Consider the following 18,539-nt stretch of genomic DNA (forward strand, 5'->3'; position numbering starts at 1 on the left):
CGCCCCCCCCCCCACCCGTCTTCCCCTGGAAAGGGGGAGACGCCAAAAGCCCCCGCTCGCTCAGCCGGGAACGTCACCGTCTGGGAGAGACGTGCTTTGCTGCCCGGGCGCCAGGCCTCGGAGACCCGCGGGGCAGAGCCGAGCCGCGCGCGGGGAAAGCTCGGCCTCCGGCGCGTGAGAGCGGGCGCTGCAAGCCGGCCAGGGGCGCAGGGCCCCGCCGGGCTGTCCACCGCCTGCTGTCCCGAGGCCAGCCTCGCGGGGTTCTCCGGGCGTGCCGGGAGGTCCCGCGGGCTCAGGGCGCTTTCCCTCGAGACTTGGGGACGAGGGTTCCCTGGGGAGCGTTCCTGGGGGCCCCCCGGGGAGCAGCCGGGTGGAAGGCGGGACGGGGAGCGCGGCTGGGGGGGGTGGGGGGGTGCATCGGCAGGCCGTGGGCAGAAAGCCAGGGCGGAGGTCAAGCGCGCGGGCGGGAGCGGGGGAGCCCGTTCGTTGCGGGGCGCGGCGCACGACGCTGCGCTTGCCTATGGCACGGCCGCCCGCACCGTCAGCTCTTGAGGGGCAGCTGAAGGGCGAGACGCGTCCGGATGTTAGACAGCGTCTCTTTGGAGGTCCTCTGACGGGTGGAAGAGCCGAGGCCTCGGGGGGGGGGCCCTACCGAGGGTGAGCGGAGGAGAGTTTATGATCAGAAGGGAGGGCTTTGCCCAGAGCAGGGACGAGTCGACGGGCGCGTTTCTCTTCTGTGCCCTTTACTTTCCATGTGTGTTACTTATTCGTAAGTAAACTTCATGCAAGAGTTGACAGAAACAGGAGTCGGTGAAGGAAGGAGTGACCGGTGCATGAAAAAAATAATCTCGGGCATTCTAAATGACGTAGCTGATGCGACCTCATATTTATCTGACCGTCTCTTTCCTTCCCTCCCTTCCTTGCTTCCTTCCTTCCTTCCTTTTTCTCTCTTCTTCCTTTTTTTTTTCCTTTTGTCTTAACTGATCTTCTTTGTTTGCCTCGAGATTCTTCATCAGGAAATAATTCCTTTCCTCTTTCTCTAATGGCAGATTTTTCAGAGGTTTGCCCCCAGTTTCCTCTCTGGTAAAAGCTATGATGCTCTCTATACCTTCTCAACATTTTGACTCTTCCAAGGAAAAGAAAAAAATTAAGGATCATAAACAAAACCACATATAATGGAACATATTTCGCTTTAGTGAATGCCTCTGTAAGCACTTGAAGAAGATAAAATTAAAACTTTAAGGAATGTCATTAAAAGAAGGAAACACTTCTGATAATAACGGCCTTCCTGAGAAGCTTTTTATTCAGATATATACAATAAGTAACGGCTCGGCTATAACATTGGAGGTGGACGCATAACATTTACTTTTATTATTTATTTTATTTTAGAAACATGAATGTATCTCTCCTCTGTATCTGTAAGCACAAATACATATACACATTTATACAAATATGTGTGTGTGTGTATACATATATACACACACACACATATGTATGGATGTGTATTTATGGGCGTGTATGTGGGTATGTGTATTCCGTACCCTCCTTCACAGCACAGTGAGATTTCCAAGGCATCTCAAAGTCAGGAGGGAAGGTTATATTCTACAGTAACGATTAAAGTGAATGGAGAAAGATTTTTTAAAATAAGTTTTGTGTTTCCTGATGCACATGTTCTGTGTCGCTGAAACACACTGTGTGATGTCTTGCGAAGCTTACCTCCGCGGTGCACCATTCCAGTAAAATCTGCTGGAAATGCGGGAGCGCTGCCTGACACCTGGTTTTGTGGTTCCACGACAGGTGTCCTGGGATGGCCCAGCCCGACAAGATGCCAACGCGGGCGCCCTGGCGAGCGCTCTCCGTGGTGCTGATTCTGCTGTGGGGACACCCGCGCGCCGCGCTGGCCTGTCCGTACCCTTGCACCTGCTACGTCCCCAGCGAGGTCCACTGCACGTTTCGCTCCTTGGCTTCCGTGCCCGCTGGGATTTCTAAACACGTGGAAAGAATCAATCTGGGGTTTGTACCACGTTCTCTCTGAGCGACCTCAGCCTCCTTGCATGCGTGTCGATCTGGCTTTTCGTTATGTGTGTGTGTGCGTGTGTACGTAACCGCGAATACATACTCCTTTATGTGTCACTGTGTCTTGCGTTATGTGCTCCTATATGGGCTGAATCGAGGGGGCATTTGTAACGATACTAAACGTGGTCCTTCGGGGCTGTTATCTGAATTGATCCATCACTGGAAGCTTCTATCACTTAATAACTATCACGTCTATCACTTAATAAGGCTTAATAACGAGCCATCTTGGACAGCTTCAGTTCCCTGCTAAGTCTCCTTCGATAACAGTTCTTTAATATGTTACAGAGATGAAACACACATAAATATACTAATAGTATCCGAAATAGACTTCAGGAACTGTTACCGAATAATAAAAAGAGTGAGACATCTGTGACGTTTTGTAAGTTATCTGCATGACGCAGTTGTGACTTTGAGGAGATAAGAGTTCTTTCGGATGATTTTGCCTATTTAAAATATTAATATCTTTTAAACAGATATTTTAATGCAGCATTTCAAGGTAGGATTTTTATATTTTTAGTTTCCTTTTATACCCATGTGTGCTTTCTATACGTTAGTGTACATGGCTGTGAGTTACAGGTACCCATGTACAGTTTTCATATTAAACTATTGCCTTTGTACAACTTCAGTAGTAAACAATCACTTGGACTTCTTCAGCAAAACATAGTAGCTACTTTCTACCACCCATAAAACAACAAAATTGTATAAGGTTTGATGACTAGCCACTGTGGGGACATTTTAATAAGATGGAACGGCCTGACCCGAGTCAACGAACAAAAAACTGTAAACTTGGGCTTCCCTGGTGGCGCAGTGGCTGAGAGTCCGCCTGCCGATGCAGGGGACACGGGTTCGTGCCCCGGTCCGGGAGGATCCCACGTGCTGCGGAGCGGCTGGGCCCGTGAGCCGTGGCCTCTGCGCCTGCGCGTCCGGAGCCTGTGCTCCGCAACGGGAGGGGCCACAACAGTGAGAGGCCCGCGTATCACAAAAAAAAAAAAAAACTGTAAACTTGCCTAGACATCTCTGAGCACAGAGCTTCAGCCATTCTTGGCATTGATTGATTACAAAGTCCAGCAGTAGAATAAAAGAACGGGAAGTTAAGACAATAAGAAAAACACTTTGTGAGTCCATAGCAATAGACCATCAAATAGCTTCCTCCAGAAAAGCTTGGCAGACTTTACCATTTGACGGTCCGAAAAATCTAACCACGATGCTGATCCTTCCATGGGGAAAACAGTTTGGCTTTGCCAGGAGAGAGAATAGTAACAGTTTCCTTGCTACCATCTTTAAATCATTTTACATGTTTAAAACCAGCTTCCTTTTCACAGTCTTACAGTTCATTCGTATGAGGAACTGGAGCTGCTTTGAGTCAGGGTAGGATGGGCTGTGCTAGTTTGTAGAAAGGAAAATAGAGCTTATCTATGATTTCTCTTCTTTCTTGCACCTCCTGGGGTGCAAACTAGCTCTGTCTAGGGATCGCACCTTTCACGAGCCGTTTTCAGCAGTGTCCCTCTTGCCGGGTTAACTACCTAATCTAGCCTCAAGGCTGACCCCTTGTCAGGGCACAGAATCGGGGCTACTGTTAGGCCTTAGAGGAGCCCCCTAGACAGTGTGGGATTGAAGGTGCAGGGGGACCGTTTTGTGCTGTGCTTCCTGTGTAGGGACCCCGAATGCCTCACCTGTTGTGTGTTGAGGGGCTGGGCTGTCAGGTTGGCTAGGGGTTTGGGGAAGAAACTGCACGCATCCTCCCCCGAAAGTTAGCTGTGTGATAGCTTGAGACTTGCAAGACCTGTAAACTGGTTTTTTTTGTGTGGAGCTGTCTGCATCTCACTCACAGTTTCCAGGATGGTTTTCTTCCACCCATCTTTAAAATGACATGTTTTGTAAGCGTGGAACCTATGTCACATCTCAAAGAGAACATAGTTCTGGGTGGTTTCATTTTAAACAATTAATGGTGAAGCCAATGAATTACAGTGTCCTAAAGGCTTCGCCACTAGAAGGAAAGACAGATGTCACAATGATTCTTTTTCCTACCGTCTCCAATAAGATCTTGAGATGGTTTTGTGTGATATTAAAGATAAAGGAAAGGGCTTCCCTGGTGGCGCAGTGGTTGAGAGTCCGCCTGCCGATGCAGGGGACGCGGGTTTGTGCCCCGGTCCAGGAGGATCCCACGTGCCGCGGAGCGGCTGGGCCCGTGAGCCATGGCCGCTAGGCCTGCGCGTCCGGAGCCTGTGCTCCGCAATGGGAGAGGCCACAACAGTGAGAGGCCAGCATACCGCAAAAAAAAACAAAACAAACAAACAAATAAAGATAAAGGGAAAAAAAGAAAGTAAGGAATAGATAGCTTCCCTGCACCCACATATATTACTTCCATCTGGCTTAATTTGTAACATTATTCAATGTACCACATTTTAAAAACCACTCTTAGAATATCACAGCACTATTTCTGGAAACCAGTGTCAAAGCAGATAATGAGGATGGCATTGTGCCTTTTGTTGGGGAAAAAAAAAAATAGCAACGTCTAATACAGACAGAACTCGGGGTCTGAGTTGTCTATTAGCGGTCTGGAGAGGGTTTAAAACTCTCAAGGAATGAGGGATTATTGGCAGAGCGGTAATGAAAAATTTTCATTCCCACGCAGATGTTTTTACGGTTCTCACTCAGCCCTGAAAGGAAGATCTGCTGTTTCCTGTCTGGACAGCCCCAGAGCTTTTTCAGGAATTACTTTCCAAATATTTCTGAGTAAGAAAATATCATCCAGTTAAATGTCTGATTTATAGACCTTTAAAGGTTTTCCCCCCTTGGATTAAAAGATGAGATTTGATGACATCTTTCTGAAATTTCTCCAATGCCATACTGCTCTTTTTCATTTTGAATTTTGCTTTGCGATCCTCACGGGTATCCGTGAAGCAATGTTGCGTATATCTGTTTGTCTTTCTTTTCTATTGCGATATATCACGGACCCCATTATGTGAGTTTCGGGTGTACAACATGATGATTTGACATGTGTATATATTGCAAAACGATCCTATGTTTCTGACATAAAAATCATTCCACTTAGCTGGTTATGTAGTCAGTCATTGCCCGTCAACAGTGGAGGGAGATACTTTGGAGAGAAGGATGGGTAGCTGATCAGTTAAAGAACCGCACTCCACACCGGGGCATTTCAGTCTCTGCCGGTCACATTATTTTCCTGACTGCCACGCGTGCGTTGCCCCGTCTCTCCGCTGGCTTTCAGACAGACGCAGAGAGAATTCACCCACACCCCTTGGGTGTGCAGAGAGAATGCGATGCTTCCTGCACTTGCCATTCCGGTGATTCCCTTGTCTTTTGTCTGTCCTGGAAATGTCATCCATCCCCCCCCACCCCACCCCCCGCCTCATTCGTAACCTTGACACCAGCAACACCTGCATCTGTCACTCTCTTAAAAGCAAGCAGCAGGAAGTCTGAGCTGATACGCGCCCCATCCAGGACTTGGGGGGGATTGACTCAGGCGGGGAGGAAATCCAAACAAGGGTGGCCCTCTGCACCCAAACGCTTATCGTCCTACGCTTCACCTTCTCCCCGCCGCCGCGGCACCCACCGGTGTAGCTGGATGCCAAGCGGGAAGGGAGACTCGGGGAGCCAAAAAAATTCCAGGAGAGGAGGCGCTGGCGAGCCCAGCACAGCCTTGAACGAAAACGCGCTGCAGGACACCCCAGCCTTCCCGACCCATCTGAGACATGGAGCCTTTGACTTGCCCCACCGCTGCCTCCGAGTCAAGAGCTGCCTCTGCCCTCTGGCCCCTCTCCTCTCCTTGACCTCTGGGGTCTTCGCGGGTGGTCTCACCTCCTCCCAAGTCCTAAGTCCACGCGTCCCTCAGGGAGTGCTTCCTGCACGTGCGCATCTCAGGTCTTGACGCGTCTCCCAAGTCCCACCCCCACCCCCACCGTGGCTGCCGAAAAACCTCTTCAGCATCCCATGGGGAATATGACTTGCAAGTGTCTCCCCTGTAAGCTTTTCCTTCCTTGCACTTCCGTCCCTCGGCCACGCCTGTCGCCTCTGCCTCTAAGCACGTCTGGACACTTCCCGTGTACGTTCATCGCCACGGCTCCCTCCCTGGGACTCACTTGGTCTCCTCGCTCCTCTCGTCTTGTCTCTGAGCCGTTCTGCACAGAGCGGAGCTTTGCTGTTTGACTACATAACCTCCTTCGTGTCACACCCTCCTGAAAACCCTCGAGTGACTTCCCAGTGGACTTGGAACAAAGGAAGCACTTTCCTTTCTGCATCTTCCCGATTCGGAGATTGCCGGGTCCCCGCCAAGCTCACCTGCTCCCCCTGATAATATCCTCCCACTGACCGCTTCCAGGCGCACCTCAGGCAGCAAGGAATGGAAACGAGTTTACAGGTTGACATTCATTCCCCCTTGGGCGTTCACCGTCTCGGGCCGATTTCTTGGTAGAATCCGAAATAATGACAGACAGAGATGAGGTATAGCACGTCAGCTCCCCGTATACTATCCCGACCTGGGTTAAGGCAGGGACCCTCCGCTTGCGCACGTTTGACGTTTGGGGCCCTCTTAACCGTATTGGATACCGTGGTCCCTTGTCGTGGGGGCCGGTCCGTGCCAGGTGGAGCTCACCTCCCTAGAGGCTGTGATCGGCACGTATGGGTTTCGGGAGGAAACTGGACCTGGCTGGCATCTGCTGAGTTAGCTCTGAGCTCCTTACCGGCCTTTGCTACAGATGCATTTCCTTCTGTTGAGGTGATGAGGAGAAACACACAGCTAATGGCAGGATAGATGTGTGTGATGTCCGCAGAAGCCCTGACCCCAGGTTCCTGCCCTGCAGCACAGCAAGGTACAGGATTCTCTGTTCAGCTGGTAATTGGTTCTCCAGGCATTCACTTTGGGGGTTCCCTGGTGTCACTAACAGGGGAGCAGTGAGGAATTTCCAGAGCATCTTTTCCAGTCTCTATGCAAAAACAACCCCCCAAATGCACCAGAATGTTCCCAGGTAACTTCCATCGCCCATCAGAAATCGGAGCTTGTCTTTGCGAAATAAGGGTGTCTGTTTCATTTGGTCCTTTAGTTCGGAAACCGTCCTTGTCTTACTGTATGCAAAGCCGCTGCCAGAGCTGTCGTTTTGGTTTTTTGGTTTCCATTCGTGCTGGCCACGTGTCTTTGTTACGATTTCCAATGAGGGGCCCTTTTCGACCAGCCGCGTGTAAAGGTCTAAATCGTGTGTGTCTCCCCAAATCGCCTGTGACCACGTAAGTGCACTCCGAGTCAGCATTCCCGGGGCGCGCGCCTTCAGTGAAGGAAGGCTGATAAAAACGTGTCGGTTCCTTGGCGACCTTAGAAATAGACAAGGACACAGAGAGAGGGAATCGTGCTGTCGCCATTTTGCTAAGTTGCCCCTGGGTGGGGTGGGAAATCCTCCCCAGATGGGGTTTAACTTCACCGTTCCTCATTCCAGTTACCTGTTTTCTAGGTTTAACAGCATACAGGCTTTGTCGGAAACCTCGTTTGCGGGGCTGACCCAGTTGGAGCTACTTATGATTCACGGCAATGACATCACCAGCATCCCCGACGGGGCTTTGAGAGACCTCGCCTCTCTGCAGGTAAACCCGGGCATTTAGGAACAGCGTGGACAGCAGCCCCTAGGACCAGTCGTGAAGAGGGGAGACTATGGAGTGCTCCCTAACGATGATTAAAACGGCCGTCTTTTTTTGTAGCATAAGAAACGAACCTAATGTCATTACTTTCCTGCCCTCTGTTCTGGTTTCTGTTCCTGGCTGTGGGTTGGTTTGATTTTGGAGTTTTGTTTTTTTTTTTTTTTTTTATCATAAACAGGATCTTCCGTCCTCCCTGTCTTGGTAGGTTTTCAAGTTCAGCTACAATAAGCTTCGGGTGATCACAGGAGAGACCCTGCGGGGGCTCTGGAGCTTGATCAGACTCCACCTGGACCACAACAAGATCGAGTTTATCCACCCACAAGCGTTCAGCGGCTTAACGTCCCTGAGGCTGCTCCACTTGGAGGGCAACCTGCTTCACCAGCTACACCCCGCCACGTTCTCCACGTTCACGTTTCTGGATTATTTCAGACTCTCCACCGTAAGACACCTCTACTTAGCCGAGAACATGCTTAGAACTCTTCCCGCCGGCATGCTTCAGAACATGCCGCTTCTGGAGAATCTTTACCTGCACGGGAATCCGTGGTCCTGTGATTGTGAGATGAAGTGGTTTCTGGAATGGGACGCAAAATCCAGAGGTAAGGACAGCGGAGCGGCTGCGTGACCCTTAGCTGCCCAGCCTTTACCTTTCTGGACGAATTACTTTCTGCACCAGTGCTTCGTCTTAGGTCGGGTGACATCCCATCCTCAAACCAGTGAGGCAGGAAATGATCCAACTGAAATGTCAAGACATCTCCATGGCATAGTTCAAATGCACGTAGCCTTTATCGAAGTGTCGAGTGATGATCATTTAATCAGCTCTAGACAGTTGACTCGGGCTGCCGCAGCATTGGATGTTCGGAGTATTCTTTTCACCCTTGGGTTACAGCTAACGGTTGCATTTTCTGGGCATCCTTGTCCTACAGGAAGTACTCAAGGATGCTCAGAAAAGAGAACACGGGGCTGGCTATGTGATGATTGTCTCGTGATGGGGGATACAGGTGTTCTGTATTGAACCAGAGGGGGAAGGAAAAAACCCAGGATTGATAGGTAGAAGTTGCAAGAAAGTAGATTTTGCAGCAAAATAAGAAAGATTTTTTTTCCTTCTTCTTTTACACCCCCTTCCCCGAGCCCCGCGTTGGAACCCATTCTCAGGGCCCGTTGAGCTTATCCTACCTGAGTCTCTTGGTTCATCTCCATGCTCACAGCCACCAGCCTGGGTCTAGCTCCTTTCTCCTGTCTCTAAGGAGGCAAATGGAGGGCTCTGAGTAGGTCTTTTTATTTTCTTTTTTAAAAACATTTCTTACCTTATTATTTTTTTAAAAAAATTTATTTATTTATGTTTGGCTGCGTTGGGTCTTTGTTGCTGCGCACGGGCTTTCTCTAGTTGAGATGAGCGGGGGCTACTCTTCGTTGCGGTGCGCGGGCTTCTCATTGCGGTGGCTTCTCTTGTTGTGGAGCACGGGCTCTAGGCGCGCGGGCTTCAGTAGTTTTGGCGTGTGGGCTCTAGAGCGCAGGCTCAGTAGTTGTGGCTCGCGGGCTCAGTAGTTGTGGCGCATGGGCTCTACAGCGCAGGCTCAGTAGTTGTGGCTCACGGGCTCAGTAGTTGTGGCTCATGGGCTCTAGAGCGCAGGCTCAGTAGTTGTGGCTTGCGGGCTCAGTAGTTGTGGCGCATGGGCTCTAGAGCGCAGGCTCAGTAGTTGTGGTGCACGGGCTTAGTGGCTCCGCGGCACGTGGGATGTTCCCGGACCAGGGCTCGAACCCGCGTCCCCCGCGTCGGCAGGCAGGTTCTTAACTGCTGCGGCACCAGGGAAGCCCTGAGTAGGTCTTTCTGCAGCCTTGGTCGGTTACCCCGCTTCAGTCAACTCCCCACAGAGCGGTTGTCAGACACGTTTTCAGAGTAAAGGCCTGCTCGTGCGTCACCGCTGCGTCCGTCTCCACTGCTCTCCTGCCGCTCTTAGGATAAAGCCCACACTTCTTACCGTAGTTCCTACAGTGGCGCTTCCACTTACCGCCTGCCCTCGTGCAAGGGGCTGGTGCCGCTGTTCCCGTGTCCTCTCCGCTGTGGCCACACCGCGCGCTGCTTTCTGTTCCGCGCGCTGTCTGAGCCTCTGTGCAGCTCGGCGGCATCGGACCTGGTCGTCATCTACCAAGAAAACTCTTCTGCTAGGCGTTCAGGGGCCTGGCTTCCTTTCAGCGTTCAGCTCTTCACTGAAAGCTCTCCTCCTCTGAGAGGTCTTGCTATCCTTAGTTTCAGCTCAGCCTCTCAGCCCGTGGCCATCGAGGAACTTCCAGCCCACACACCTTATGTCACAATTTTGTTTTCATTTATACATGTCACAATTTTGTTTTCACATATATATATATATTTACATATGTATATATATTCTTTTTTGGATTCTTTTCCTTTGTAGGTTATTTATTGAGCATAGTTTCCTGTGCTATGCAGTAGGTCCTTGCTGTTCATCTGCTTTATGTATGGTCCTGTGCATCTGTTAATCCCAAACTCCTAATGTACCCTCTCCCCCCTTTCCCCTTTGGTAACCGTAAGTTTGTTTTCTATGTCTGTGAGTCTGTTTCTGTTTTATAAATAAGTTCTTTTGTATCATTTTTTTAGACTCCATTTACAAGCAATATCATGTGATATTTCTCATTTCTCTTTCTGACTTACTTCACTTAGTGTGATCATCTCTGGGTCCCTCCATGTGGCTGCAAATGGCATTACTTCATTCTTCTTTATGGCTAATATTCCACCGTATATATGTGTCACATCTCCTTTATCCATTCTTCTGTCGATGGGCATTTGGGTTGCTTCCGTGTCTTGGCTGTTGTAAATAGGGCTGCAGTGAACACTGGGGTGCATGTATCTTTTCGGATTATGGTTTTCTCCAGATATATGCCCAGGAGTGGGATTGCTGGATCATACAGTAGCTCTATTTGTAGTCTTTTAAGGAACCTCCATCCTGTTCTCCATAGTGGCTGCACCAATTTACATTCCCACCAACAGGGCAGGAGGGCTCCCTTTTCTCCACACCCTCTCCAGCATTTGTTGTTTGTAGACTTTTTGACGATGGCCATTCGGACAGGTGTGAGTTGGTACCTCATTGTAGTTTGGGTTTGATTTGGTCGGTCACAGTTTAATGTCAGCACTTGCAGTGGCCAGGTGTCTTTCCCCCGTGGAGATGGTAAGATTCAGGTTCTTTCATCAATGCCTCCGGTTTACATCTGACTTCAGATTTGCTAAAGCAGGCAAAGGATGAGGAAGGACAGGTATACTGACCTCTTAATTTTCTTAATCAGAAAAGACACATGTCACCCCGGTTCGTATTTCAGTGCCCAAACCCCACTGGGTCCAAGACAGGCTGCAAACCGTCATTTCCCAGCAGAAACACTCCACGATGGTGGTGGAATCGTGAAGCTTTGGGGGCTAGAGAGCCACCGCAGCCATTCTGGAGATAACATGCCTGTACCTTTGTGTGCTCATATGTACGCGTTATGTCTGTATATGTCCATATGTGTGTCTGTGTGTATGTCCTGTGTCGGTGTGCATGTGTGTTTGGGGAGGTATGTGAAACCACCCTATCTGCATCTTGAGATTTTTACTTTGCAACTCGAATAGAAAACTGCATTCAGAGAAACACAAGTAGGCATAGTGACATTGGTTGGAAGGTTTGTAATACTCCAAGTGATGGCAGTTTGGCTGTTTCATTCCCAGCGCGGCTGGAAGGAAGTGGACACGTGCCGAGAAGACTGTCAGAAGGCATCCTAGTTGTCTAGCCTCCCCAGTTACGCATACGGAGAAGCCACGAGACGTCTAGCAGGGAGAAAACAGAATTTGGTTCTATAGGTGTCAGTTCGAGGAGCCTTGGTGCCATTTACTAGATGTGTCAAGTAGGGCACTGGGTGTGGGACTCCTAAGAATGGCTCTGGGCTGGAGGAGCACAGATGGAGGCCATCACTGGCGAGTGAACGGTAACTGAAACCACGCACGTGGGCGAGGCCATCTACGACCTCGGAGCAAGAAGGGAGAGGGCCGAGACCGACTCAAGGAACACATCATCCATAATGAGTTGGGCAGAGAAGGAGGAAACAGTGAAAGAGTCAGTGTTGGCCAGAGAAGGAGAAAATTCTGGAGGATTGAATGTCTGGGGAGCCAAGAGTAGAATGTGAATCCAAAAAGTAAACACTGCCTGAAATGAATAATTCAAGCAAGAGAAAACACGATTATAAAAGGTAGACATGATACGATTCATGCCCACTGTTGATCCTGTAACCTGGAAATATATTATAATATTATATATATATATATATATAAAATATATATATATAATATATAATATTATATAATATTATATAATAATATATATATTACAGCAGTGACTTAACGTAGATTCTCCTGGACCCTCATCAAAGGTTACTTGTATAATATGCAGGAACAGACATTCTTTTTTAACTTAAAAATACCTTTTAAAAAGGTACTCATTCCTGCCTGTCTCCAGAAGTTCCACAAGCCCGGTTAGTTACCACGCACACACGCACTGTGCTAAACTGACTTAAGGTCAGAGGTGACGTCCCAGAGGCACAAAGGTGGGTGAGGTCTTCAATCATTGTGGAAGTGCGTCCAGGTGATAAAGATGCAAACGGAGGCTTTACCCTCTGGCCATTCTTTGGGTCGTTGACTTACAGCGTGTTTGTTTGGTTGCCTGTTTCAGGGATTCTGAAGTGTAAGAAGGACAAAGCGTTGGAAGGGGGTCAGCTGTGCTCCACGTGCTTCAGTCCCAGGAAGCTGCACAAACAAGAGATTCAGAAGCTGAAGGACATCACTTGTGAGAAGCCTTCTATCGAGTCTCCTCTGAGACAGAACAAGAGCGGGAATAGCGAGGAAGATGAGGATCTAGAGGGGGAGGGTGACAGCCCGTTCTCCCTGCAGGGCTTCCAGTATCCCGTATGGAACGTCTCTCTGAATATGAGCGATGAACACGGGAACACCGTGAACTTGGTCTGTGACATCAAGAAGCCCATGGACGTGTACCAACTACACCTGAACCAAACAGACCCTCAAGAGATAGAGATAAATGCCACAGTCGCCTTGGATTTTGAGTGTCCCATGACTCGAGAAAACTATGAGAAACTCTGGAAGCTGATCGCCTATTACAGCGAGGTCCCTGTGAAGCTACACCGAGAACTCACGCTCAGCAAAGACCCCAGACTCGGCTACCGGTACAGGCAAGACGCCGACGACGAGACCCTCTACTACACGGGCGTCAGAGCCCACGTCCTGGCAGAACCAGAGTGGGTTACGCAGCCGTCCATAGACCTGCAGCTGAATCGGCGTCAGAGCACGGCCAGCACGGTGCTGCTGTCCTACGCCTCTCAACACACGCTCACCGTGTCCGCCAAAGACGCGAGGCTGCCTCGTAGCAGAAGCTGGGTAATGATCGAGCCTAGCAGAGCGGTGCGGAGAGCCCAGACTGTCTTGGAAGGGAGTCCCTGCCAGCTGAGCTGCAACGTGAAGGCTTCGGAGAGCCCATCCATCTCCTGGGTGCTCCCAGACGGCTCTGTCCTGAAAGCACCCATGGAGGGCGAGGGCGGTAGATTCTCCATCCTCACCAGCGGCTGGCTGAAGATCACATCCACGGAGCAGTCAGACGCGGGTCTGTACCAGTGCGTCGCCCGGGTGAGGGACGAGATGGATCGAATGGTCTATAGGGTCCTGGTGCAGCCACCTGTCCCTCAGCCCCCCGATGGACACACGGTGGCCATTCAGAAGAACCCGGGAGAGCCGGTGACGCTGCCTTGCAAGGCGCTGGCCGTACCCGAAGCCGAGATTAGCTGGGTCCTCCCAGGCGGGAGGATGATCGACGGTATGGCGAACACGTCACACACGTACGTGTTGGCCGACGGGACTCTTTCCATCCCAGAGGTCCAAGGGAGCGACAGTGGTTACTACAGATGCGTGGCCGTCAACCAGCAAGGGGCAGATCATTTCACGGTGGGGATCTCGGTGCGTAAGAAGGGATCCGCCGGGCCCCCGAAAAGAGGCCGACGCCCGGCCGGGAAGACCCTTGGCAGAGGAAGAGGAGATGTTGTGGAGGATGAAGAGGGATCTGGCGTGGGAGACGAAGGTAACACAGCGAGGAGAGGCCTCCATCCAAAGGACCAAGCGATGTTCATCAAAGCAAAGGACGGCGCCATCCCCGGAGGCCAGAAAACCAAGAAAGGGCGCAGAAAGCTGAAACACTGGAAGACCTCCGAAAGGGAACCAGAGACAAACGTCGCAGAAGGTCGCAGAGTGTTTGAGTCCAGACGGAGGGTAAACGTGGCCAACAAACAGATCAATCCAGAGCACTGGGCAGATATTTTAGCCAGAGTCCGTGGGAGGAATCTACCGAAGGGAACAGAAGTACCGCAGGTCATTAAAACCAGCGCTCCTCCATCAGAGGGTCTGGAAGTGACACGCCTTCTGCCTGCCGTTCCTTCCAGCTCAGTGTCCCCCGTGCAGACCACAGCCAGCGCAGAAGACTCCTCGGGAGATGTGCCTTTATTTGGCGAGGAGGAGCAGGTTTCTAGCACTGGTTCCTCAACCAGGATGGTTCTGGTCCAGCCTGGCCACGGTGGACTCGGTCTTGCCGACCCCAAAGTGACAAGCACGCCCCTGGAAGCATTGACTGCTGATGAGTTTTCTGAGGAGACCGAGGCTGCAGCTCCCACCGCAGTTGACTCGAATTGGGCTACGGCCACGACACTGCCGTCCGTGCCTTACGAACCTTCTACCCTACAGACCCTGGATAGGGTCCGCGAAGAGCCCACTAACAAAGCCATAGCCACAGAGGGCTGGTCTACGCTAGATGCTGGATCCGGGCCAGGGTCTACGTCCAGTGAGTACGAGTCTCCCTTGGATGCCGCCTCCTTGGCTGAGTCTGGGACGCTGCCATACTCGTACCACGATCCGGAGGCAGATCCGCCGCCAGGTGAAAATACGACGAAAGAGCAGACCTCCACGCACGCTACTCCGGTGCCTGCCTCGTGGGCTGCTAACACCAGGACCTCTGAGCCATTTGAAGATCCCATTTCAGGGGACCCCGAAGTCCCAGCACGAACAGCTCTACAAGAGCAAACAGAGGAGAGCCCGAAGCCTGTGGAAAGTGGTTTCAGCGCTCAGGGCCACCCACCGATTCCCACGGGCACAGAGGGGAACTCTCAGACGCTACGGGAAGGAGGTCCGCTGGAGAGAGACCCCAAAAGCTCCAGAAGTCCTGAGAGCATGAGGCAAGGCGTCGAATCCACCGCTCTGCTTGACCCGGCGCTGGAAGCCACGACGAGCGCCGCTGCCTTGAAGCGTCCCAAGGAAACCAGCCTTGGCGCCCTGTCCGACAGGGACACCAGCGCGGCAGCAGCGACGGTGCCAGCCCAAAAGGCCGCTTCCCCGTCAGCAGTGACTGCTCACCCTTCCCGAAAGCGACCCAACGGGAGGAGGCGGTCACGCCCCCATCGACTCCGACACCGGCATAAACAAACCCCGCCCCCGACCTTGGCCCCCGCCGTCACTTTTTTGACACCCCTGACTCGGGTACCTGAAGTGAAGACTCCAAGCCAAGCGGAAAGCTTGCTGGTTCCTACGTCCTGGGTTGATGGCACAGCTGGTACCCCAAAGCAGACGGACCTGGAGAAGCATGCAGAACCGGTATCCAGGGGCACCCCACGCAGGAAGCATGGGAAGAGGCCAAAGAAACATCGCTACATCCCCTCCACCGTGAGCTCTGTAGCGTCCGTGTCCAAGCCCAGCCCTTCCCCAGAAAATAACTATAAAAGCACTGTTACCCCCAGCTCAGAGGTTGTACTTTCACCTACCGCCGTTTCTCTCACAACTGGAGACCCGCGTGAGATAACCGCAGTGGAAGATTATAGGACAGGCACCACCGCAACACGTTTATCTCATGGTAAATTCCAGGAGACAATTCCAGTCACAGGCGAGCCTGCATCAGACGGAAAGGAAATTAAGAGTCACGATGTCATAAGCATCAGGGGCTATAAAACCGACAGCCTGGTCCCTGGCGAGTCAGTCACTCGTGCGGCATCACCTTCTGGGGCCGAGGTCTCCACTGCGGGAGTATTGAAGGAGGCGTCCCCTCCTGCCGGCTTCCCAGGAAGTGCAAGGTGGGCTCCTCCAAGGGCAGCCCAGCCTGAGCGGCTGCAGACACACCCACCCGTGAGCAGCTCTTCAGAAGCTCTTACAGACGCACCCTTTTTAGAAGAGTTGGAGGACCTAGGCTCTCCTTCTGAGTTCTCACCTTCTTCCGCAGCCCCTGCGCTCCCGCAGCAGGAGGAAGTGGTCCCTTCAGCGACTCCCGCCATCGTGAAAGCAGAGGCACCTTCAAGCCAGGCGGAAACCGCCGTCGGTGGTCAGAGGCGCCGTGCAACCACTCCAGCCATTATCCGTTCTGAAATTAGACACCAGAACGAAGTCGCCACACGCGCCCTGGTGGAGGAGCCAGCAGCCCCATTCCCACCCACAACCCGTGTGTCTCCGGCAGCAACCACCGCAGAGCCCACACCTCTTACGTCAGAAACACTGCCAACGTCACACGCTTCCGAACCGGACACTTTCACCCATTACGCTGGGGGGACCCCGGCAACCGGAGCACCTTCAGTGAATAAGGAAGGGACTGAGCGGGTGTCGAAGCCAAACGAATTATCCACTCCTTCCCACCGGGACAAATTTACCTTCACTCCAAAGCAGGAGTTGCGACAGGAAGCCTTTGATGGTACAACCAAACGCAGCCTTCCAAGGGGCCCAGGGAGCCACCACGAGGCTGGGAGGGTCCAGGGTTTCCACCAACCCGCCAGAGTTGCTGCCACCCCGGTCCCCCCGCGAGGAACCACGAGGCCACCACACACGGCCACGGAAAGCTCCTTTAGATACCTTGTCACTCTGCAGCCCCACCTGACCAGCAAACTGGAAATCGCTGCATATCCGTCGAGGGGTCCGCCAGAGAATAAGCACTTTACGACTCCAAAATTACCAAGTTCAACAGCTCCTGTGGCTCCGTTGCCTGGGTCCAAACCTAGCATCCCTAGTGAGTCGACTGACCAGGGAACGGGCTCATTCAACGGCAGCTCCAAACCGTTTGGAGCTAATAACATCCCTGATCCAAGAGACCCAGCTGGCAAGCTTCCAAATTCGAGAGTTCCTTATTATCCCGACGGAAGACTGCCTTTCTCCCTCAACAGGACCCCCTCTTTTCCACAGCTGGCGGTTACTCCGAAGCCTCAGGTCCCCGCCTCTCCTGCGCCAGGGGTGAGAGGGAGAAAAGTCATCCCGGGTCCCCACGATAGGATACACTCTCAGAGCATCAGCCATGTGGACTTTGGCCCCCCAGCACCTCCCGCACTGCACCTTCCCCAGACCGTGGCGCCACCCTCAACAAACTTCAGAAACATCCCTCTGGTCTACTCCACCCGGAGCTCCGTCCCTTTCATCACGTCTTCTGCCCAGCCTTCCAGAAGCTTCCATCAGAGCAGCTCCAAGCTCTTCTCTTCCGGAGGACCACCTGCATCCAAATTCTGGACGCTTGGGGAAAAGCCCCAAATTATCACCAAAACCCCCCAGACCGTGTCCGTCACCGCCGAGACAGATGTCATGTTCCCGTGCGAGGCTGTGGGGAAACCCGTGCCTTTCGTGACTTGGACAAGGCTGTCCACAGGTAGGGTGTTGACACGTCTGCCTGTTAAGCAGGGCTTGTGGAGGGGAGGGGCTTACTGGAGTCTGTGAGCGCAGGTAGGACCAGAGCCTCTGGGCAGAAGGGCAGGTAGATGGTATGGGACGGGACATCTGAGAATCTACGGACAGGCGTATTCCTTTACGGGGACAGGAAGTAAGGAATTAAGATGGGTGTCGGGTTTTAATGGAGTCGTGGAAACACGTGCGAGGTTCTTTGGGTAAGGCACTCCTAACCGAGGCTTAGGAGTCTTCCCCTCTTGCCTCTTCCCGGTGAGGTCCGGTACAGAAGTGCGCCACAAGCCGTGTCGGGGTGCAGAGGGGCGTGAGGGGAACTGTGCAAATCCCTCTTGTCCCCGCACTGGCTTGAAAGGTCAGTGCAGCTTGGTGTGAGCTCATCAGGCATTGCTTTGACTTGAACCTAGAGATACGATCGTACGAGTCCGCTCGGGCTGCCGTCGCAAAGCACCGGAGCAGACGGTGCAGCTGGAACGGCACATTTATTTTCTTTCAGTTTGGGGAGGTCGGAGTCCGAGATCCAGGTGTCACCAAGGCTGGTCCCTCCCGAGGCCTCTCTCCCGGGCGTGTAGACGGCCGTCTCCTCCCCGTGTCCTCACGGGGTCGCCCCTCTGTGCGCGTCTGTGTCCTGATCTCCTCCTCTTATCCGGACACCAGTCCTGTGGGGTCAGGACCCAGCCTGGCGACCTCACTGTACCTTCATCCCCTCTTTAAAGACCCCCAACTCCAAAAACAGCCCCACTCTGAGGTCCTGGGGGTCAGGGCGTCAACATATGAATTGTGGTGGGAACACAGTTCGGTCCCTAACAGGGCTCTCTCTATACGATGGTCTCTACTTGGCAGGCTGGGATGCCCAAAGACCACTTTGCTTCATAAAATGACCATCGGCTTTCCCGACGGCGAAAGAGATTCTAGGTGACGGAAGAAAGTGATAGCGGAGGGCCTACAGCCTCCGCGAGTGGACCTCTCTTTTCCCCTTTCTCTTCGCTCCTCTCTCAACGTGGCTGTGTCCTTCAGGCTCGGATCCTGTTCAGAGGGTTGGGTTTTTTTCAGTTGCCATTGAGATAATCTAGGAAATGAC

At 52.2% G+C, this 18,539-nt stretch overlaps 1 protein-coding gene across 5 annotated transcripts in view; it reads left to right on the forward strand.

The window, feature by feature from the left end:
• The window catches only part of MXRA5 (matrix remodeling associated 5), a 79,581-nt gene that overhangs the window by 51,031 nt on the left and 10,011 nt on the right, over positions 1-18,539 (forward strand). For all 5 annotated transcript variants that reach the window (XM_067022951.1, XM_067022950.1, XM_059050671.2 and 2 more), the window contains 4 exons: positions 1,798-2,013; positions 7,542-7,671; positions 7,931-8,321; positions 12,435-17,426. In XM_067022951.1, the coding sequence (XP_066879052.1) occupies positions 1,808-2,013; positions 7,542-7,671; positions 7,931-8,321; positions 12,435-17,426 (5,719 nt within the window). In that variant the 5' untranslated portion in view covers positions 1,798-1,807. The remainder of the gene's footprint in view (positions 1-1,797; positions 2,014-7,541; positions 7,672-7,930; positions 8,322-12,434; positions 17,427-18,539) is intronic.

The sequence above is a fragment of the Kogia breviceps genome, chromosome X (genome assembly GCF_026419965.1).
Source record: "Kogia breviceps isolate mKogBre1 chromosome X, mKogBre1 haplotype 1, whole genome shotgun sequence".
Taxonomy (NCBI): Eukaryota; Metazoa; Chordata; class Mammalia; order Artiodactyla; family Physeteridae; genus Kogia; species Kogia breviceps.